Genomic DNA, 24,248 nt, shown 5'->3' on the forward strand with positions numbered 1-24,248 from the left:
GGGGAGCGGCGGTGGTTGCGACCTTCCTTCTTTTCCCTTTGTTTTTTGCTCTTTCTTTTTTTAGTTCATCAGTACGATGCTGATGAATTGCAGAGTCACCTCTCTGGCATCTTAGTCAGCAAACTCCAAGAAGAGAAAATAAGTTGGGGCTTGGGGGGGGGGGGAGAAAGCAGCTGCAGAGACAGAGAGAGTTGTGCAAATGCAGAGGAATAAGACAGGGTAGCAATTACTGCATTAAAGCAGGCTGCAATCCGACCGGAAGGAGGGGAGTGTTTGGGATAAAAGTGGGGGTGAGGGTGAGGAGAGAGAGAATGTTAAAGGGGAATCTGCAAATCCTTTGGCAGGATTCCCCAGTAGCAGTGAGACAATCCCAAGAAAAAGGACTCAAGCTAAGTGCAGGCTAGGCCCAGAACACTGGCCAAAATTTTGGATTCTCTGGCACATTTGAGGGAGGGGGAAAGACAGGTCACAGAAAGGTATGCCCCATCCTCCACGGTGGAGGGGAAAATGGTTTCAGCTTAAACTTGGAACAGTGTTATAAATGAGCCATACTATCGTGTTCCTAGCTCTCTGCTGTCTCCTGTTTAGGCTGCGAGGTGGATCTCCAAAAGTGTGCAAGTCCTGTGAAATCTAAAGGCAGGGGTTGTTTGGCCCTTATATTTATCCAGAGGCTGAGTAGTAGGAAGGGTGATGCAGATGGGTGTAAGGACAGCTGTGCCAGTTCCTAGGAAAACTCAATATTCATACACACCAACGCAAAGTAAAATAAAATATGTATTTTAATCTTCATGAGCAGGGAGCAAACATGCCATTTTTTCTAATGCCTCACATGCAACCTGAATGATGGTGCAGGAGCCCTGGAGGCCAAAATTGGGTGACTCGCCCCAAGAAGCACAACAGAGACTGTAGCAGAGATGGAATTATGTTGTTGTCACATTGGCCAAAGAGCAAACAATGAAGAGAGAGAGAGAGAGAGAGAGAGAGAGAGAGAGAGCGTGCAGGAGGGAATTATTACCTTAGAGATCTTCCCGTAACACAGAACCTGGCTACTACTTTTCTTAATCATAAAATTGGGAGGGACCCCGGATGTCATTTAGACCAACCCCCTGTTCAGTGCAGGATCTACACTAGGATATCGAACCTCTTTCTGCATGATGGGCAAATTCCATTTTGGAGATGCTCTTGTGGGGGGCTGCATTCTAGTGTTAGGCAGGCCTGAAGATAAACACAGTGGAGTCAAAGTACCAAAATTACCAGCATAGTTTGGGTTAGGTAACTAAGCTTTAGCAGAGGCATAGAATGGGAAGAGAAAACCCCACCAAAGCTAGGAAACCACCAAACCATCAGGGGTCTGGGGGGCAAAGGGAAGGGCAGGAGAAAGGGGGCAGGGACATCTTTTCTGAAATGGAATTTGTCCCTGGGGTTGGAAGACTACAGAAACTCAGCCATAAAGCTTTCAGGGTGACTTTGGGCCTGTCATTACCTCTCAGATTAACGTACCTCACAGGGCTGTTGTGTAAGGCTTGAGCTCCATGGAGAAAATGTGAGGTATAAATAAAATACAAAATGGTCCAGTCCAGCAGGGCTGCTCTTATGGGAGGTAGGTGGTTAGTTCTATCAATTGCTCCTAGTTGTCGTAGCTCAATGGAATCTCCGTGTTCAGAGGAAGTCTACCAGCTGCTGGGACAAACTACAGCAGAAAGGAACCATTTCCTTCATGTCCTGCCTGTGGGCTTCCCAGAGACATCTGGTTGGCCACTGTAGAAAACAGGATGCTGGACTCAACCTGGTCCCCTCCAGATGTTTTGGACTACAACTCCCAGTGTTCCTGACCAGGGCTGATGGGAGTTGAAGTCCAAAACATCTGGAGGGCACCAGATTGGGGACAGCAAAGATTGGCCTTTGGTCTCATCCAGCACGCCTCTCCTGATGCCATTACGGCCTGATCCTGCCACTGGCACCAACAGAGAATGCCGCTCCGGATTTGGGAGACTAGAAACCATGAGTCGATTTGGAACCACACACACGCCCGAAAAGTAGCAAAACCGCATTGAAGACATACATAAATTTGTTGCTTTTTTATTCTGTAAACAATGACTTCATCGAATATCTCCAAGCGCCCATTTCTCTTCGGGTAACAGCACCTTCAGTTTGCAAATTGTATTTCCCCATACATGGGTGGTACAATATAATAGTCCTAGTGCCCAAAAGCTGGTTTGTCTACATTACACTTTAAAGCAGGGGTGGTAAACATCCAAGGCTCCGGGGGCAATTCCCCCCCCCCAACCCACCAGGGAATACGCCTTTCCTTGCTGCTGCCAAAACTGCTGTCTGGAGGCTTCCAGGAACACAATTTCGAGTTAAAACAAAGTATGCTCCCCCTGTGCTCCTTGTTTTAAAGAGGAAATTGCCACTTGTTTGCTGTTGTGCCAACCAAATCAGGCAGCAAATTCGGCGATGGGGCAGTGGTGGGGACCACAAAAACAGCCAGGAGGCCAAATGTGGCCTGCAGACCAGATGTCACGCACCCCTGCTTTAAAACACTCTAAAATTTTCTCTTGCTCCTCCTCCTCCCTACCACTAGGGATGTCGGAGAAATCTGCAACAGAATCAAATGGGTTTGGATTTCTATGAATTCGATCCATGGATTCCACAGTGGACCAGGGTTTCCCAAGTTGCACAGATTCCATGAACTTGCAGACCATTTTTTTAAAAAAAACTTTCTGGAATTTTACGCAAATTCAGTTATAGAAAAATGCATAAAATAAAATAAAAAAATACCGGCTCAAAATGCACATTTCTCCCATAGGCTAAAGTATGAAAATGTACATTTATTTATTTAATTACATTTCCATACTGCCCAATAGCCAAATCTCTCTTGGCACAAACCTCTCTGGGTGGTTTGCAACATTTTGTTGGGCGGGGGGGGATTACACATTTTGGGGGGATTTGTGCATTTCTGCAAGTGTGAATTGGTGGAAATAAGAATTTGCACAAAATTCAGGAAATGGGGAAAAAATCCAGTTCCACCAATGGGTACACAACGGAATGAAAGACATCTGACAATCCACGAAACGCAGACTGAACAGATTTTATAAAATCCATGCATCCTTACCTACCACCAGCCCAAATAATCTCTGGCAATTCCTTAAGGATGCCTAGACATCTTTTTGATATACCTTCCTAGACACATTTCCCGCCCTCACCAAGGTCCCTTGGTTGGGTTGGAACCAGTTTCACCCGATTTCAAACCAGCTTCAAATGCACCATGTAGACAAGACAAGCTCTTGCATAGGTTTCGAAAGGAATGTGGAGTGGTCCTGAACCGCCCCAGAGATGTTTCAAAGCCCGCCAGAGTAGAGTTTCTCAAGGAGGCGGCTTTGCATAACGGGATCCAGTTGGCGATCAGAGGACACAGCGAATGTCCTCACCCACCCGCCCTGCTGCTATCACTGGGTCTTCTTGTCTTCATCCTGAGAAACCGGGTGGCAGAAAAAGGCAGGGTTGCGGAGACAGCGGTAAGCTAGGAGATGTGGCCCTATCGTGTAAGCGAGGTTGATGAGGATAACAGGCCACCATGCCTCTTCAGGGGTGCGGTAGGGAAAAGGAGTGCGCTGGTGAAGCGAAGAGCCAATGTGAGAAAACTGTGCCTGGAACATTGAACAGACAGAAAGAGATTGGGTGATTACACAATCAGGGCTGGAAGGGCGGCGCTTCTGAAATTCTCAGCACCTGAATCATTTCAAATTTGGAGCACCGAATGTCCTGGTTTGACTTCCAAATGGCAAACGACGCATTTAGGAACCTTCCTTTATTTTGTTTTCAATCATGTTCAAAGTTGTGTACAGAGGTCTGTGCATGCTTGCAGTGTTTCCCACCATTCCCTGCTCCTTCAGTTCATTTTGTTACTTTTCCTCCTCCTCTGCATTACCAGTGTGCACATGCACCATTGGTAAAGCACAGTAAAATATGGCTTTATCAAGGTTCTTTTGTGGGGCCGGGGGGGGGGGGGCGGGGGCAGCCCTTTCCCCCATGCACTGGAATGCATCAGTAAAACACTGTGCAAAAAGGATCATGATGCAATTGTAAGTAGGATCATCAAAAATTCTTTCTTTCTTTCTTTCTTTCTTTCTTTCTTTGTTTTTGCAGTGCTTTACCCAAGCATATACATGTGTCATATGGCACTCCAATTCCAGAGGAATTTTTTAGAAATTCTCCTAGCCCAACTGGATTTAAAGTAGAGTGGAACACAGCACAGAGCAAATTTGTGGAACAATAAAAGAACAGAGTGAGGAAAATGTGCTATTCTCTACACCCCATAACTGCCCCTCTTTTATTCAAAGGGGCTTCCAGCATGGGTGGGTTATGCAATCATATGCACCCTTACCCAAGAGTCAATCTCAATGAATATGAGTGGAGCCCCCTCCCAAGTAAACATGCAGATGACGGGGCAGCAAAACCTAAACAGTCCTGGAAATAAAACCCATCAAAATAAATGGCTCTCACTTCTATATAAATATGCATAGGATTGGGCTGTCAGGCCACAATCCTATGCACACATGCTTCCTCGGAAGTCAAGTCCCACTGAACTCCATGGGGCATGTTAACTCATGATTATTGGTTCAAGTGGCCTATCAATCACAAAGACTGGGATCCTCAACGCACTTACTTGGAAGTAAGCCCCCTTGAAGTCACTGGGACTTACTTCCGAGTAAACATGATACAATCCCAGGCATACTTCCTCGGGAGCAAATCCCAGAGAACTGAGTGGGATTTACTGGCGTGCTATGGTCCATGGGGTCACGAAGAGTTGGACACAACTGAACGACTGAACAACAAAAAACAAGCTTAAGGATAATAGTTCATGTGCCTGACAAAGGTTCTGTCAGTGGTGCAGTGATCAATTTTGATGTGCAGGGGCACATCATGGCTGTCACCGTAGCCACACCTCCAAGGAATGGCCAAAAATCCAGGCCCTGGTATTGATCAGTATTAATAAACCAGTTGTAGCAGTTTCACCTCCACTAAGAGTACAGCATCTTCACTGCACATTCAAGACCAACCATCACAAAATACTTCGCATTACAACAGGAATAATATATCGCTGTTGGGAAAACTCATTTTCCTCCAGCTGTTGCGAGAACTGCAGACGGAACTGGGAATTCTGAAGGGGGTGGCATTTTCTGCTGTGGCACCCTGGTTGTGGAACAAACTCCCTAGAGAGGTTTGCCTGGTGCCTACGTTGTACTCTTTCCAGTGCCAGGTGAATGCCTTTTTATTTTCCCAGGCATGTTTAACATCTTAGCATTCCAGTTTTGTTAGCTCTGCTGTCTTAAACCTGCTCTTGCATTTTAAATATTTGCACCGCTGCTAGGTTTTACTCTGGTTGTATTTTTATTCTGTAGTTGTAACCTATTACATTTGATATTATATTTTCCGTTGTGTATGGGGGTGGGGAGTTGTGGTTTTAATTCTGTGAACCGCCCAGAGAGCTTTGGCTATTGGGTGATATCAAAATGAAATACATAAATAAATAATTTAAAAGTGCCAGTACTGCATCCCTGGCTGTGAGCCCTGGGTACGCAATACCACTGGTTCTGCTAGCAATAAATCTGCTACATGCCTCATGGTTGTTTCTGCAGAAACAGAACAACAGACCAACTCTTCTCCAGACCTTCTGACCCCTAAAAGTATGGCGATTTGGCTGTAGCCCACAGGTGCAGCAACATTACCTGGGCAATGGCACCAGCAAAAACCAAAGCCCAATCTGCCATCCAAGTGGATCCAGGAGAGAGTAAGCCATAGATGCTGGTACAGAAATATGGCAGGCAGTAAAACAGGAACACTAGCATCTAGAAAGAAGAACATGAAAGCAGAGCGATGGTCAGAGTTCACTGGAATCACAACCCTGTGAGCGAGCGATGTGAGCGAGCATGTGTTCAAAATGCAGCAACGAAATCCACCGAGGTTAAAAGAGAGAAAGAGCGACTTGCCACAAGGAAAATTTTGCCTTCACGCCCCAAAAAGCGTCAGAAATGGCTAATGCAGGGGCAGGCAACGCAGCGCCCTCCAGACATTTTAGACGACAAGTGTGCAAGTCCTATAAGCCCCAACCAGCATGGCCAATGATCAGGGATTGTGGGAACTGTAGTCCAAAGCACCCGGAGGATGCGGGATTAATGGTATTCCAGAGCAGATGTTTCCCTCCCCAACAAAATAAGTTGCTCACCTGAACTTTGGGGTATGCCACTGGGTCACGCAGATACGGCTCATGTTGGTAAACATAATTGAAACACGCGTCGGTCGGGCAATTCAGAACAACCTAAAACCACACACAAGCACACACACAAATGAACGGGGGGTGCGTGTGTGTGCAAAAACGTTTCCTCGGCCTTCCCAACCAAACAAACAGCTCCTAAGCTCTATCCCCACTTGTCTGAAATGTCACTGTTTTTGTCCGATTTGCCTGACTTGATTGAAATTCTGGGGAAATCCAGCCCTACTCTAAAGAATCCAGAAGATAATTTTGCAAAACGCTTAGTTTAGCTTTGTTTTTGTGTTGTTTTAAAAGGGCAGTGATTCACGGGTGAATGATGAGTTAAAAATCAGGACTTAAGAAGTCTTTATGCACTGGCCTTCCCTTCCAAATCTCTGTGTCCCAAACTGAACGTCAAACAGTGGGACTGTTCATACAGCATGCTAACCCACACTCAGTGGTCGAGTGTGCGTTGTTTGTGGAACCGTGGGTTAGCGTGTTGTCTGAACCCAAGACATTTTCCTCAGGGTGGCTTGTTAACCATGCAGGGTGGCTTGCTAACCACCCTGAACAACCCAGCAACAAATGCTGGGTTCTCAAGATGGCTTGTTTGAGGAAAATAAGCCACACTGCCTGGTTAACAAGCCACCCTGCAGAAAATGTCCTGGGTTCGGACAACAAGCTAACCCATGGTTCAACAAACAACCTACAGTTCAACAACAACTCATGCTCAACCAGTGACTGTGGGTTAGCATGTTGTGTGAACCCAGTTGGTGTCTTTCTAGGAGGGCTCAACAGCTCAGTGGCAGAGTACCTGCCTTGCAGGAAAAAAGGTCCCCAGTTCAATCCCTGCCATCTCCAGTTAGAAGGATCAGGTACACACTTGGCTACAAGGAGCAATGGACAGGCTCAACATAAAGTAGTGTCACATAGAGCCTGCACTGAGCAAGGGATCAGACTAGATTATCTCTAACACCCCTTCTAACTCTGATTCTTTATTCACATGCTCACCAGTCCTCGGAAAAGGGTGAAGACCACAGCGAAAAGGAGGTACCCCACCAGTCCCAAATCCAGAGGCCGCTCCAGCAAGGTTTTGCGCTGTTCTTTGGCAACCTTCCCCAAAGCCGAAAAGAAAAAGAGAACCAGAAACTGAATCCTCAAGTCTCGGACTTCAACGGTGAGTTTGACAAGCACGGGATGTGAGCAGCGGTGTAATAGAGCCGCGGTTCACAGGGCTGAAGTGCCAGGATAGTTTGGAATAGCAGAGATGCTGATGTCTTCTGCCACCCCCCTCAAGGCTTCCCTCTTCCCTCTGAGCTTAGTGGCATCTCACTGTGGCTGGAGAGAAATGAATTCTCCCAGCAACAATAAAGAAGATGGAGCAAGGGAGACAGGAGCAAGCAGCAGGGACATCTGGGTCTGCTGCTGCTGGACTGTCCTGTCCGCACTGGGAGATGAGCACAGCTATTCCGCCACCCCTACTGACAGTCTACTTAAGGTTTTTCCTTTCCCCTCCCCAGCCCTTTTTCCTTCTGTGTCGTGTCTTTTTTAGCTTGGAATCCTGCAGGCAGGGACTGCCAAGTTTTACAGATCAGGGCCACTCTGGGACCCTTTTGTGGCTGAGGAACAGGCTGAAAACATTTTAAATAAATAAATAACATTGTTGAGAGCTATCCCTATTGTGGTGCGGAGTATTTCGGGGTGGCTTGGTCTTGAATGGGTAATTAAGACCCACTTGCTTTATGAAAGACACATATCACACAGGCAGAGATTCAGACACAGACACGTTGATCATCACAGCTGCCAGAATTTGTGGACTCTCCTTTGGGGAGGGGCTATGTGATGAGAACCTGCCCTTCAAAATTAACCACTACACTCCTGTGTGCGAGTGTCAGGCAGGAGTGGGCAGACCGTAGATCAGGATCCGCCGGTAGATCTCTGGGTGATTTGTGGTAGATTGTCACAGATTTCCAACTCTGAATATCTATCCCTGGCTTACACCTACTAAATAATAATAATAATAATAATTAATATAAATAAATATTATTTATTATGATGACGATTACTATAATTATAATTATAGTAGTGATAATACTATAATTAATATTATAGTATTATTACTATACTATACTATAGTATGGTATTATATATTATATAATTCTAATATATATTACTATACTATACTATAGTATTATATATTATATAATTCTAATATATAAAGTATTATATAATATATCATTATATTATATACTGTATAATATATTGTATCATTATATATTATTATATTATACTATAATGGTAATAATAATTATTATAGTAATAACAACAAAACAGCAACAATAATAATAATCTATTATCTATCTATTTCTTATCTATCATTACACTCCAGGTGAGCTTCATGCCTCACTTGTGGGCTTCCCAAGGGTTATCTGGTTGTCCACTGTTGAAAACAGGAAACTAGTCTCGACATGCCTTCCCCAATCTGGTGCTCTCCCAGTGTTTTGGACTTCAAACCCATCAGCCCCAGACTGCATGGCCAATGATCAGGTATTCTGGGAGTTGTAGTCCAGAACATCAGGAGAGCACCAGCTTGGAGACGACTAGTTCTAGGTAGTCTGATGCCCAGAGGCCATTTCCTTTGTCCTTAGGTGGGTCCATCAGCCCCATTCACCATGATAACTAAATGGAGCCCCTGTGTACAGAGGCAGTCTACTTGTTCATAGCAGTTGATAGGGAGCATCAGCAGGGGCAGGCCATTGCCTGTGGGAGGTAAGATGCTGACCTGGATGCACCCTCAGCCAGACCCAAGATGGCCAAGCCTATCTGTGGTTATTAAGCAGGGCAGCTGAATGAAGCCTCCATATACAGGGCCAGTCTATCACTCAATGTGTGGACAACCACCAGCTGCAGAGCCATGCCCTGTTTGTGGACTTCCTGCAGGCATCTGGATGGCCACTAAACCAGAGCCTAATCCTGCCCAGCTCTTCTTTGGTACCTTATCAGCTGTCATCAAGGGCAAGGTCCTGGGCTGAGCGAAGATCCTCACTGCAGCCCAGACAGGGATGAGAAGGTAAGGGATGTTGAGCAGGCAGGCCGGGCGGATGTCGGAGCCGTACTTCCCTAGAAACAGACACAGTGCTAGGCTCACCAGGGGGTCAGGCTTTGGAGAGCCAGTTTTATTTATTTATTGGAAGCTTCACATCCCATAATAATATCCCCACATGGCGAAAAGCGGGGAAGAATCAAAATACAGAGTAAAAATCTTTAAAATCAAATTATGCTACTAAAAAAACCTGGCTGGTCAGTCAGGGAAAGCTTATTTAAATAAAAATGTCTTCAGTAGGTGTAGAAAATGAAACAAGGTTGCTGCCTGCCTGACCTCCAGAGGCAGGGAGTTCCACAGAGAGGAAGCCTCCACATTGAAGGCTCTGCTCTGAGTGGACTCCAAATGGACCACAGGTCCATGAGAAACCACCAGGAGTATCCCATCTGATACCTCAATGACTGGGCAGGCTGGTAAGGGAGAAGGCACTCTCTCAGATATCCGGGTCCCAAGTTGTTCAGGGTTTTACAGACTGATAACAAAACCTTAAACCTGGCCCAGCAGCAAATAGGCAGTGACAGCAGCTCCCTCAGTAAACAGGCTGAAAAGGGGCAGCTCCTGACAACAGCCAAGCTGCTGTATTTTGCATTAGCTGCAGCTTCCGGACCAGCCTTAAGGGCAGCCCCACAAAGAGCATATTGCAGTAATCTAGTCTTGAGGTTACTAGTGCCTGCACCACCATGGCCAAGCTATCCCTGTCCAGGAGAGGCCATAGCTGGCAAACCAGCCGAAGCTGGTAAAAACCACTCCGAGCCTCCCCGACCACTTCAGCCTCCAGCGACAGTGATGGATCTAGGAGTACCCCCAAACGACAGACCTGATCTTTCATAAGCCGTTTTGGCCATAGTCATTCAACACTGCTCTGGGATCTGCAAGTATGAAGTCAGGGGCGGGGGGTGTTTAAAATTGTATCATTTATTTATTGCATTTATATCCTGCCTTTTTCTCTCTTGCAAGGAAGCCAAGGTGGCTTACATAGACCTCCTCCTCTCCAATTTGTTTGTTTGTTTGTTTCATTTCTAAACCGCCCAATAGCAGAAGCTTTCTTGGTGGTTCAGAAAAATTAAAACCAAAAAGCACACATATTAAAAGCACACATCTTTATCCTCCCAACAACCCTGTGAGGTAGGTTAGGCTGAAAGTCAGTGACCGCCCCAAAGTCACCCAGTGAGCTTCATGACCGAGTGGGGACTAGAACCTGGATCTCCAAGCTCCCAGTCCAACACTCTAACAACTACACCACACACTGGCCCTAAATATTTTAATATTTAAAGTATTAAAATATTTTTAAAAAAATAAATAATAGTTTTGACACTGGGGTCAGAGGGAGGATTTTCTCAAAAGTTGTTTTGCTGTGAAAGGACTTACCAATCATGTTGCCCAGCAGCAAAACCACTAGGCTCATGGTGAGAGATCCAATCCAGTAGAGGCCAAAGTTTCGGTAACTCTTTCTGGAGAGCAGATTGAGTGTTAGAGTCATTAGAGGGAGGCAAGAGGGGGACGCTGAAAAAAAATGTTGCAGTATACGGAGTACTCCTGTTTGCCCTTTCAACCAGTCAGCCAAGCCCTCCTCCAGCACACTCTATTCCAAAACGCCCCCAGTTTTCTATCCCTCCCACACACAAAAATGACAGTCAGTATTCTGTGCCCATGGAGCATACTCAGTCCTCACGGGGCTGTTTTGCAGGTTACAACCCCCCTTAGTTCCCCACCACCACGTGTTCTTTTAAAATGTTTTGTTGTAATTGTGGGGTTTTATTCTTTTATCTTGTTGTTCGCCGCTCCAAAAACTTTGATAAGGAGCAGTATATAAATATTGTAAATAAATAAAAATAAATAAACGTGTTTTTGCATCTGTGCTGATGCCTTCCTGTTGTTAATGGGTGCTGCTGTTTTTGGCTACATAAGGATTGGCGCTCACTGCCTGAACATGGGAAATAAAAGGAATGATGATGTATTATAGCGCCTCCACTGTGGATGGCAGGAAACTAGAACAGCTATTAGGACCCATGGACACTTAGGGGGCAATCGTATGCATGTTTAGGCAGAAAAATGGACTCGTAGGACTTTTTTCTGTCTGAACATGCATAGGATTATGCCTGTAGGTTTTAGTGAATATGACAACATGTTTTTCTCTTTTAAAAATCATAGTAATAAAACTTTAGATTTAGTTCGTAATTTTAAAATTGTTGCCGTAAGCCACCTTGAGCGATGCAAGTATAGTGGAAGGGCGGGATATAAAACTTCTATAATACAATTTTTTTGTTATTATTATTATTATTATTATTATTAAAAACAGTCACACTTGTTTTTAAATTGCTTTTTAGATGATTAGCCATCTTGGACATTCTTCCCAAGGCATGGAAATATGAGGTGATTATTTTTCTGAAGTACAATTAGTTAATTCAGTAATTAATTAAATGTAAGGATTGTCAAGCTCAGCCTTCGCCAACTTGGTCCCCTGCCCCCAAGAGGACCACCTCTGGCCATGCTGGGCTGGAATTATGGTAGTTGTAGTCCAACACATCTGGAGGATGTTCAGTTGGCAAAGCCTGGTCTACCCAGACTGGATCAAAGACACATCTGGATCAAAGGTGGGAAACTTCAAGCCCCAAGGTCCCAATCCAGCCCTCCAGGATTCCCCATATAGCCAAGCCCCTTTTCCCCACAACCATGCATCATTTGGTGTTCCCAGCTTTTGTGCAGTTTCCACCTTTTCTGAAAGGTGAAAATTCCTCTCCTAAGGCTTAGTTACTGCTTGTAAGAGTTTTCAGCTACAATATGCTGATTCTCCAGCTGGCTACACCCCCTCCCACTGGCCCCACCCCCTTTCAACTACCAATTATTGAGTGGCTTCCCGGGTTTTCTATAGCTTTTCCCACATTCTAAAAGGATGAAACAGGTATGGTATGAAGAGCTTTCAGCTAAAATATGCTGGAATTCTAGCCCCGCCCTTTTGTTTTTGGCCCCACCCTTTTTGCATTTGGCCCCACCCACCACTGGAATGCAGCCCCGGAGAGCTTCTCTGACACCTCAAGGTTTGCTCATCCCCACCAACTGGTATTCAGAAGTAAACGTCCTGTGTGTGTAGAGGTTCCATTGATCCATTTATTTCCCTTTATTTACTTATTTTAAATACATTTATTTCTTTTACATATTTCTCGGCCACCTTTCAGGGCAGAAGCCTTCTCAAGATGGCGTACAGCAATTCCTTCCTTTCATTCATTTATTGTATTTCTGTACCGCCCCCCACACCCCGATAGCCAAAGCTCTCTGGGAGGTTCACAAAGATTAAACACCTAAAACAGTGATTAACAGCAATAAACATAAACAGCAGTAAAACACATAAAACCAGTATGATGTTAAGAATGATAAAAACATAATAAAAGCAGTAAGGATATAATACAATTAAAACAGCGATAAAAACAACAATAAAACAGCAATAAAAACAACAACAAAAACAGCAATAAAAATAGCCACAAGACAGATCCTATCAGGGGAAGGCCAGAGTAAAATAGTATATTTCCGAGGGCCTGCAATGATGGAGCATGGCGGACCCTAGGTGACACCTTATTCCAGTGGTGTGGGGCTACTGCAAAGAAGGACCTCTCATGTGTGGTCACCTACCTAGAACAGCCTCTCTTGATATCATGGCTAATAGCAGTAGCTTGATTTTCCTCCCCTGTCCCTAGCAAACTAATGCTGAGAGGTAAATGAGGCTCCACCTAGCTCTCTCTCATGTTGCCATGTCCTTTTTTTTCCTGGACGGATCTCCTATGCCTCTAAACAGCAGCAGGACAGGCAAATATCCATCCGGGGCACCTGCAAGGCTGCACCTGTTGAGCTTTTTGCCTGCTAGGCCCTGTCACAAAGGCTCTGGCCAATCCCCGACGGCTCTTGCGGATCCCTCACCTCTGAGCGATGGCTACTATCATAGCCAGGTAGAGGCCGTAGTGTATCACCGCGTCCCAGTAGCAGATCAGAATACCGTAGGCCGTGCTAAGGTATGGCTCGCCCTAACAAGGAGAAAACAACAACAGACTGCATCTTAATCTTGGCATTCAAAGAAGAGAAGATTAAGGGGAGACGTGATCGCGGCCTTCAAACAGCAGGAGGTCTGTGCCTCAGAAAATGGAGCAGAATTGTTCTCTGTCGCTCCAGAAGGCAAGACAAGAAGCCACGGTTGAAATTGCAGAGGCAAAACGGGAGAGACAAGGAAGGCTCCCAAGAACAGCTCCAAACATATACACAAGGTGCAAGAGAGCTAACGGAGCTGCACTAAACCAATCAGATAATTTTGTACAATGTTTATAAATAAAGCACTTGAGGGTACACAGCCCTACCAATTAATTTAATAACAATGTGTATTAATAAAGCACCAGATGGTAGGCAAACTATGGCAGCAATATCATAACAACCATATTAGTCATATCAGTTTATGGAACCTCAGTATATCCCCATTTCAACTATAGAGAGAGGAACTCCTGTAGACAATACTTACGGTACCTAACACATTCTAATAACAAGTTCAGATCCAAAGAGGAGTAAGACAGTGCTATGTCCCATCACTTATGCTGTTCAATGTATATTCTGAAGCTATATCTAATGAAGCACTTGCCTAACGAACAGCTGGTATAAACATCAATGGAAAAATAATTAACACAATTTGATATGCTGATGACACCATGGTAATGACAGATGACATATTCGACTTACAAAAACGACTAAATTGGATTAATAAACTAATGCGTATGGACTTAAAATGAACATCAAGAAAATGAAATATATGGTGATAAGCAAAAATTCTTCTACTGCACATAGTATTAATATGTCAACTGAGCAAGCCACAAATACTTAGGAATGTGGCTCAATGAAGGAAATGAACAAACACAAGAGATAAACGCAAGAATTGAGATGGCAAGAACAGCATTTGTTAAAATGAAATAATTATTTTGTCATCGGGACCTTAATTGGGACCTTGAGGATTTGGATGGTAAGATGTTACGTGTTTTCAGTATTATTTTATGGAGGGTTGGACACTTAAGAAGAACAGCCTGAGAAGAACTGAATCCTTCAAAATCGGGTATTCTGAGACATGTTGAAGATACTGTGGACTGATCGAGTAGCAAATGAGAACATACTGTGTAGAGTAAGCAAACAAACAGAACTAATAAATACCATAAAGAGAAGAAAATTACAATACCTTGGCCATATTATCTGAAGTGAAAAATAGACCATACTCCAACTTATTATGCAAGGGAAAATTGAAGGAAAATGTTCAATGGGAAGAAGACGGACATCATGTTTAAAGAATTTGAGGGAATGGTTTAGCAGTAGTTCTATACAATTGTTCAGAGCAGCGGTGTCAAAAACAGAAATAGGTGTAATGATGGCTAACCTCCGATAAGGGATAGCACCTTGGGAGGAATAAAATTATCCAACTGATATGATTGTTACAAAAACAACCTTACCAACAAGTGCTTTATTTATAAACACTGAATAAAATTATCTGATTGGACTAGTGCAGTTCCATTAGGTCTCTTGCGCCATGTGTGTTTGTTTTGAGCAGAAATTGCGCGGGGGGGGCAGATTTTGGCAAAACATTATGAGAAACTTCTTAACAGCACAGCTTCCTAAGTGCTTAGACTTAGCACTTGGCTTGGGATCAGGTTATTTGAAGACCTTGCCTTGCACCCATATATGAACCATCCCAGGCCTTAAGATCAGCCACAGAGCTGGCTGGTGCAAGAGCTAGGGCCTTATAGAATCATAGAATAGTAGGGTTGGAAGGGGCCTACAAGGCCATCGAGTCCAACCCCCTGCTCAATGCAGGAATCCAAGTCAGAGCATCCCTGACAGGTGGCTGTCCAGCCTCATCTTGAAGGCCTCCAGTGTGGGAGAGCCCACCACCTCCCCAGGTAATTGGTTCCATTGTCGTATTGCCTGCTCAGCAGTGGCCCCCCATTTATGGAACTCTATTTCAAACGGAAGCAGAATTCAATGAAGGATAAACATCCTAGCGGTATGAGCTGTTTGACATTAGAAAAGGCTTTGGGAGGTGGCAAGCTCTCCTCCACTAGAAGTATTTAAGCAGCTGCTGGGCAGCCATTTGTCAGGGATGCTGTCGTGGCACAATTCCTGCCTTGAGCGGGGGGATGGACTAAATAACCTCGAAGACCCTTCCAACTCTAGGATTCTTTCTATTAGGGATCCTGGGCCTTTCCAAAGTTGTGTGGTGCCTAGAAATTCCACAGCTGCAGCTCTCCTGAGGCACAGAAATTCAGCAATATGGGGTGGGTGGGGTGGAGATCAGCTAATTTTCTGTTCATATACTGGAGACCGCTTTGCTTGTTTTTCCAAGCTGAACCGACTTCGGGAGTTGCCTGCATTCTATCTGCTCCTTGGGCCTAACCCCAAAAAGGATACGTGGAGGAGATTCTGTGGGCATTTTTTTTAATTAATTTTTTAAAAAGGGAGGTGGGGTGACTAGACCACCAGTACCTGAAAGAGATACCCCAACCCTACTTACACCATTGCTTGGCCGAGAAAGCAGATGTGAGGTTTCATAACACAGTGACAGCTGCTGTGGGAAGTAGTGGCTGTCAAATTGGGGGTGCTGAATTGGAGGAGCAGGAGCTAATCCTCTCTCTCTCTCTCTCTCTCTCTCTCACACACACACACACACACACACAGACACCACCTTCCCAGTCTAAATGCCCTTTCTCTGAATTGCTATTTTCCCCACAGGGAAAACTCACTGGTAACATACATAGGGAAATACCTTATCCCGATGGAGACTATGGCTGCATTCAGATGTCTCAATAAGCCGGGGGTGGGCAATGCCATTTTTGCAGACCCCTGCCCTGCTGCTGAATTTGCCACCACAGTGGTCCATCAATTTTGCAAACAGAGAAGGTGACAATTTGAGCAAGGTTGGGGCATGGTCCCTGGTGAGTTCCAAGAGGAGCAATGACACTCACCCCTGCAATAAACCATAGTTCATCATGACAGGAATGCCCCTAACCTCCTGCACACCCCCAGCTTGTGAATTCCCCCTACTCCTCTCTCCAGCATGGCTTCTAAAGCTTGAGCTTCCAATTTCAATTAACCACAGTTTAGCATTACGTCTGAACTCTGAACTGTGGCTCATCTCAACTATAGTTTGTTGAACGCAACCCAGCTTAACTACAGTTTGCTGGAACAAAACATGGGTTGAAGCTGGCTTGTTCCGAACAAACCACAGTTACGATTAACCAGTTTGTCAGCTGACACAACAAACTGTGGTTAATATAAAAGGGAAGCCAAAGCTTCCAAACTCTTCCATGTGACCATGTTGGGAGAGCTATAGAGTCACTCCCATCATGATAAACTATGGTAAGGTTGGAAAACTGGCCCACTTGCCATCTCTATCCAGCCCTCTTGGGTTCCCAGAATGGCCACATCCCTTCCCCTGACCCCACCTCCTTTTCCCCCAAGCACAAATCGTTTGGTGGTTCCCCGGCTTTTGTGCAATCTTCCCCCCCCAGTTCATTGGGATCTCTAAACACCTGTTACTCATCCTTTAACTGGGTGCTCTCCTACTGTATCTCCAGGATTTGAAGCTAAGCTATGCAGACAAGCTGGAGGGGTGGGCTTCAGTCATGTATTCACACCAAAACACACGTACACCAACACCAGACCTCTACGGACCCACCTCTCTCATGTAGAATTCCAGAAAGTTGTTTAGATAGCCATCTTCTTCCAAAGCAATGATGGCGTCGATCCCCGAGGTGAAAGAAAAGACCATAAACACTGATGCAAGGAGGAAAGCAAACAGGGTTGGTTAATGGGTCTCTCTGTGTGTGGGTCTGTGTGGGTTTACATTTTAATGAATGATCTCTACATTCTCGAAACAGATCTGCTAATTTTCATGATAAATTTAACACCCCGCCTTATCCTCAAGGGGGAAGTAGCAACTACTTTAATACACTAAAGGCGTAGTCCTACGCATGTCTAGATGGAAAGAAGGCCTACAACTCCCAGCATGCTGGGAGTTTTAGGACTCTTTTCTGTCTGAACATGCATAGGATTGCCCCCTAAGTGTCCATGGGTCCTAACAGATGTTCTAGTTTTTGGCCATCCACAGTGGAGGTGCTATAAAACATCATCATTCCTTCTATTTCCCATGTTCAGGCAGAGAGTGCCAATCCTTATGTGGCCAAAATGGCACCACTTTCATAAAAGGGAGGCATCAGCACACACACACACACAAAAGTTGTGGAGGGGAACCTAAGAGGCAGGGGTGTAATTAAACATGCATAGGATTGCAACCTGAAAGGGAAAAAAATTGCAGTCTATGAAAATATATTCATTCATTCACTTGTCTCCAGACGCTCCGATGATGCAAGCAATTGCCTCGAAGTCTGCTGTCCCTTCCCAGCACTTCCAGTGTTTGGTCTTAAGAAGCGCTGTGCTGGATGAGACCAAAGCATCTGGTTTAGCATCCCATTTGCCATGGTGGCCAACCTCACAATGCTGGGAAGCCCATAAGCCAGATATGAAGGCAATGCAACAGCATCTTCCCACAGCTGATTGCCCCCAGAAGTTGGTAAACTCTATCATGTAGAGGTTCCATCTCACAGCTAATAGCCACTGACAGAGCCCACCTCCATAAGAAAAGCCCTGCTGGAATGGACCAAGTTTTTATGTATTTATTACATTTATACCCCACCTCTTTTCCACAGAGCACCAGGTAGCTCTCCTCTCCCTCCATTCGATCCTCACAACAGCCCTGCGAGGTAGTTTAGGCTGAAAGGTAGCAACTGGCCCAAGGTCACTGAGAAAGCTTTATGGCGGAGTATCCCAAGTCTGACACTCTAACCCAGCCTGCTAGGTCTGTTGGACTAAAACTCCCATCATTCTCAGCCAGCCACACCGTGCTGACTGAGATGAGTGTTTGTTTGCTACATTTCTATAGTGCCCAATAACTCTCTGGGTGGTTCACAATAACAGGACCAGATGTGTTGACTCAAAAACCAGGAAACCCATCAAATGATTGGTAGTTGGGGGAACAGCCGTGGGAACTAGGGAAGGGGCATTGCCTTCTAGGGAACCGGATTGCGACCCCAGGCAGCCCGGATTCAGACTGTGGGCCTGAGGTTCAACACCGCTGGCATAGTGCCTTTGAACCCGGAGGTTTGATTTTGCCACAGTGGCTAAGCTACCTTGTACCAGGTCTGAATATTCATCCTATCTAATCCAGTTCTGTTTACTCTGACTGGCAACAGTTCTCCAGGAGACTGAGCCCTAGCCCTTCTGCCTGGAAAGCAGATGCTGCACCACTGAGCTATGGCATCTCCCCTCTACCACCAATAGACCTGTTCTCTGTGACACAGTCACCTGGAAGCCAATCGTTACTCACCACAGGCGACCAGGTGAGAACATTTGCAGCTGTACTCTGTGGCGGATGGTTATGTGATCAAATAAAGGGGAATGAACACCAAGCCAAGAGCAAGCAGGGGGCAAGACTGCCGCCCAACTCCTCCCACCCACCCAAAAAATATATAGAAAAAGGAATAGAATCATAGAATCATCGGGTTGGAAGGGGCCTACAAGACCATCGAGTCCAACCCCCTGCTCCATGCAGGAAGCCTGATTCCCAGGCCGACTCCCACCCAAGTACGAACCAGGGCTGACCTGCTTCGCTTCCGAGATCAGACAAGATCAGGCGCATCCAGCCCTTGAAGAACCAACATACCATAGAAGAGAGGATCCTGGGACCGGGTCGGAAGGTAGACCAGAGCCAACAGGAGTACCAGGACGGCAAACCCAGCTGCTGCAACGGCCCAATAGCTGGATGGGGCAGGGTGTAATAAACACAGAGTTCAAAAGATCGAACAGTGAAAAAGAAGTTGCTTGGATCTTTGTGTGCTCTGACAATTGTCTGAACAGCTACCACAACAAACCAGATTCCCAAAGCAGACGTACCAGACCAAGCCCATTTCATTCATAGGAATCTTACATCATTTCTGGATGACGCATAAACTTTGTTCCTTTTCTTCTTTAAATCCATTTGTTTTACACCTATCTCATAATTTCTGAGTTGCTTATCTATCTGTCTTCAAACACTTACCTGCTGCCTTTCGACGCTGAATATTCTTGCAAGGCAAAGAAAATATGAATACTACTCATCATTATTGTTACTGCTGTTATTAAAATAGCAAATTATAATAATCCAACCAAACAGCTAAAAGGGTGAGTAGCGTTTATCTACCCGGACGTTAACATCATGGGCTGAGGTTCTCATCCAAGTGTCTCCACCAGTGAGGCAAGGCTACAAGAAAGAAGTCCTTTTCAGTGATGGCACCCCATTTGTGTAATGCCCATAGAGGTTCCACAGCCACCTACGTCTTTCTGGCACCAAGGCCTTTTAATTCTCTCAGGCATTTTATGAACTGTTCTTACTGACTTTTACGACTCAATTCCATTGCTGGTTTTAATTTGTTTTTATGAAGTTGTCATGGTTTTTATTTTTATTTATTTGTTTGTTTGTTTTAATGTTTGTACTGTATATTCTTAATGTATTGCACACTGCCCAGAGAACTCTGGTTATTTGGTTGTTGTTGTTCAGTCGTTCAGTCGTGTTCGACTCTTCGTGACGCTATGGACCATGGCACGCCAGGCCTTCCTGTCCTCCGCTCTCTCCCAGAGCGTGCTCAAGTTCATGGTTATTGGGTAGTTTAAATAAAATAAATAAAAAATTAGCAACAGAATGTAAAGCTCTTAACTCCGATACAAACACACCATCCTCCTTAGATTTGGCAAACTCACCCTTTCTGTCCTGAAGGCCCACACACCGACTTGATAGGGGTCACTACCTTTTTTGTTTCCCAAGGAAGACTCCAGCAACTGTGGTCCAGAGGAGGAGGAGGAGGAGACCACTCACTTAAGGATTTAAGAAACTTTTTTTTTTTTAGACATGAGACCAACTACTGTAACAACATTATGTAGATTATGCTATTATTTTATTGGGCTTTGTTCATGTTGAATTTTAATAGTAAGCTGCTTTGGAAGTCCAGTTTTGCTAGAGAGAGGAGAGGGTGAAGAAAATGGTGAGTGGTGGGGCAGAGGTGTGGGGGGAAGCAGAGAATGCAAAATGGGGTGAGGACTGTCACCAACCATATCATGATGGTTTGCGGCAGAGTCTACTCACAGGGCAGTCAAAGCCAGGATCCTGGGTAGGAAAACGGGGAAGCACCTATTCCCATGCTGGCTAGAGGAGACGACATTTTAATGCAGGAAAAATGTGAATGGCAGTAATGTGCATTTAACTGACTCGGGGGGCGATTCCCAATCATGCCAGAATTTGAACATCCATTTGTGCAAGGAACTGGGGAGGGGCGTCTTGAATCAGGAATCCCAGTGGTCCAGCTCCAGAACTTTACTTTCCGCATTACTAGTGCATCATTTCCTCTGAAAATAGGGTGGCCAGGTATCCTACTTTACAGAGACAGTCCTCTGTATTTGGAGACTTGGCAGAGGTCGGTGCTGTATTTCAAAGTGTCCTCTGATAGGTTGCCCATTCCAAGTCTGGGTTAAAGACTGGCAAGAACCATAAAAGGGACAGGGGGGCTGAAGTTGTCCATCAGGACTTAACACCTGGACAGCAGACTGAGCGGGCACACAAATCATCTGGTCAATCTTCCCCACTAAGGTGAGATGTGGTATATTTCTATTCAAGTTCTAGTAATTATTTATTTATTTATTTATTTATTTGCAGCAATTTTACCTGCTCTTTTCAGCCAAAAAGGGCTCCCAGAATAGCTATTTATTATTTATTTATTTCAAAGATAAATAAATTAAATTTATTTAACACATATATCAACTGGCATAGGCAAAACGTTATGCAAACTGGTGCCCTCTTTCCTGGGGATGTGTTTCCTCTTCCGCTGCAATGCGCCAGCAGCTGCCTTATCTGAAAGCCCAGCAGACAGAACTCTGTGCTTTGATGGCGCTTTCCTCGGCATTCCATCAACCTCCCTGAACATTCCGTCAGCTGACCCCCGAGGGCCAATCCCTGTCCACTCAGCCCTATAAAGGCGAGGGCTTCCAAACTTTGCTTCTCAGTCTCAGCAACGCATCCCTGCCGTAAGGACACCGCTCCCTAAGCACTTACTCTTTCACTCACACACACCCGTTGCTGCCTCAGATCTTGACACCTGCCTCCAGCCACCCTAGAACTTGATCTCTGCTTGTTTGGGGTGACATACAAACTGGCTACCCCCAGATCCCGAACCTGTGGCCCAGCTTATATCACCCTTCTCCAGCTTGGTGTTTTGGACTGCAATTCCCAGCATTCCTGACCATTTCCTGTTGGCTGGGGCTGTTGGGAGTTGAAGTCCAAAACACCTACACAGCACCAGGGTGCAGAAGCCCACCCTACATCTTGAACCCTTGTAGGAGCCCAATAAGGCATGCTTCCAGCTTAAATCCTGAAGCTTTTGGTCAAACCTAAAGCCTGGGGGTGGGGTGGGGGGTGTCAGCATAGGCTGCTGCCTCATAAGAGGTCAGCTGATTGTAGGGATGTCGGAGAAATCCATCTGAGGGGTGGAGTTCAATGGATTTTCCTAGGCTCTGCCCCTCCGGACTTTGTTTCAGTTCCCGCTGCAGCACCCAACTCGATCTGCAGTGAGTCGAGCCAGTTCATGGATTTTCCAGGAATTTTGTGCATGGGGGGGGGGGGCTGGGGGAGGTTCTGAAATTGGCAAAAATTTCCATGCAACCTGTGCAATTTGTGGACGAATTTGTGTCATTTGTGCAAATTTGGCCAATTTGTGTAAATTCAGTCATAATCTGCGTAAATTGCTTAGAAATTTGTGCAAATTGTTGTTGTTGTTGTTCAGTTGTTCAGTCGTGTCCGATTCTTCGTGACCAAATTACAGGACCTTTAAAAACACACACACACACACACAAGTTCCCAGAGTTCGGGGAACAGCCGCAACTCGGCTCGCAGATGCAAAGCAAGTCTTCTTGCCACGGAACTCCGTTGAGCCAAAGAAGAACGAGATTTCTCAGCAGCGGACATCCCCAGCTGATTGGTCCATATAGCCCAGAACTGTCTCCTCTCACTGGCAGCTGTTCTTCAGAGTCCTTTCCCCTCATCTGCTGCATGAGAGAATTTAAACTAGAGATGCCAGCAATTGAACCTGGGACCTTGCACATGCAAAGCAGATGCTCTAGTCACTAAGCTATTAATGCAAATCACCACCACTACCACCCCCCGTTTGCACCATCTGCAGCTGTCCGGTGGAAACGCTTCTATGCGCTGGAGCAGAGCTGCTGCAGTTTGCAAGTTTTCTGTTTGGAACCAGCTGGCACACGGCTGTACAGCTGCAATGCAGAGCTGGCCAGCAGTAAGGGAATCTTGCAGCAAGGCGAGCTGTGCAGTTGGCCTAAACTGGAAAACGCAGCTCAGCATCACTCAGGGTCTCTGCGTCGATAGTTGTCTGCATAGAACACCAGCAAATAAGAGCAAACCCTGGACTGAATGGTCTTTTGGGTATGGGTGTGTCCCCCACTTCAGATGGTCAGGTGTATGACTTCAATTGTGAAATGCACAACTAACATTTCTCTTCCCCAACCCCCACCCCCACCACTCTGTGCTTTACCATTGCTTCCACAGTCCTGATTTGTCAGAACAGTAACAACGACAAAACTGTTTCCAACCCTGATTGGGGGGGCGGCGGCAGGGAAATAATGCTCTGAGAATGTGCAGTTTTGCATTTTAAACACTTAAATCACAGGACCGTGATGACTAGAAGAATAAAATGGAGTTTGTGGTGCTCCCTGGTGGCCATGCTTGCTGACATGCATGCAGACAGATCGGGACACAGTTTGCCACCATTTAACCAAGGAAGTTTGGGACAAGCCATTCCTGGAACATCGGAAGCTGCCTTATACCCAAGGCCGGGGATACCTCCCTGGACATCACCCCCGTCCCAAATCAAGGTGCATGGGACTCAAGGCCAGTCAAGTTATTTTGTCACCCGAGGCAGAAAGGCTGACAAGTGCCTCTCCCTGGAAGTAAAAACACAACGATCAAGCAATAAAATGACAATGAGCAGCGCTTTCAGGATACCAGAAGCAGGCTGCCTGAGGCGGCTGTTTCACCCTGCAAAATGGTAGGGCCAGCCCTGTTTATACCACATCAGTATTGGCTACTCTAACTACCACAGCTCTGTAGCAGGGTTTCCCCACCCTCCTGCTCATCACCTACTACCTGGTCTTTTTAACTGGAGATGATGATGATGATGATTAAATTTATTAATCGCCCATCTGGCTGGTTTAAACTTAATTGTAAATATGATTGTACTGTATGGCTTGAAGTCTGGTTTAAACTTAATTGTAAATATGATTGTACTGTATGGTGTGAAGTTTGGTTTAAACTTAATTGTAAATATGATTGTATTGTATGGTTTGAAGTTTGGTTTAAACTTAATTGTAAATATGATTGTATTGTATAGTTTAAAGTTTGGTTTAATCTTAATTGTAAATATGATTGTACTGTAGGGTTTGAAGTTTGGTTTAAACTAATTGTAAATATGATTGTACTGTACAGTTTGAAGTTTGGTTTAAACTTAATTGTAAATATGATTGTACTGCATCGTTTGAAGTTTGGTTTAAACGTAATTGTAAATATGATTGTATTGTATGGTTTGAAGTCTGGTTTAACCTTAACTGCAAATATGATTGTATTGTATGGTTTGAAGTTTGGTTTAAACTGGCTTGCAGCATAGAACTGTAATAAATACATACATACATAATACATTTTAGCTATTGTGGCTACTGGGCCCACCCTTCTACGGTGCTGTGTACGTGTCACCTGCCGGCCCGGCCCCAACTTATGGTGAA

At 45.2% G+C, this 24,248-nt stretch overlaps 1 protein-coding gene across 2 annotated transcripts in view; it reads right to left on the minus strand.

The window, feature by feature from the left end:
- Positions 1–763: 763 nt before the first annotated feature.
- The window catches only part of TM6SF2 (transmembrane 6 superfamily member 2), a 29,849-nt gene continuing 6,364 nt past the window's right edge, over positions 764–24,248 (minus strand). The window contains exons 2-11 of one of the 2 annotated variants that reach the window (XR_014786508.1): positions 19,096–19,190; positions 17,053–17,150; positions 13,272–13,375; positions 10,728–10,810; positions 9,252–9,376; positions 7,268–7,369; positions 6,230–6,322; positions 5,733–5,852; positions 2,545–3,650; positions 2,085–2,230 (exon numbers count right to left, since the gene is read on the minus strand). Coding sequence is in view for 1 of the 2 variants with exons in the window: in XM_084826258.1 (XP_084682384.1) it covers positions 3,450–3,650; positions 5,733–5,852; positions 6,230–6,322; positions 7,268–7,369; positions 9,252–9,376; positions 10,728–10,810; positions 13,272–13,375; positions 17,053–17,150; positions 19,096–19,190 (1,021 nt within the window). In the remaining variant the exon portion in view is untranslated. Of the gene's footprint in view, positions 3,651–5,732; positions 5,853–6,229; positions 6,323–7,267; positions 7,370–9,251; positions 9,377–10,727; positions 10,811–13,271; positions 13,376–17,052; positions 17,151–19,095; positions 19,191–24,248 lie in introns of both variants that reach the window. The other variant, XM_084826258.1, reaches the window with a different exon arrangement.

Source organism: Heloderma suspectum, chromosome Z, assembly GCF_057233095.1.
Source record: "Heloderma suspectum isolate Gila_16-S chromosome Z, 16-S_ref, whole genome shotgun sequence".
Taxonomy (NCBI): Eukaryota; Metazoa; Chordata; class Lepidosauria; order Squamata; family Helodermatidae; genus Heloderma; species Heloderma suspectum.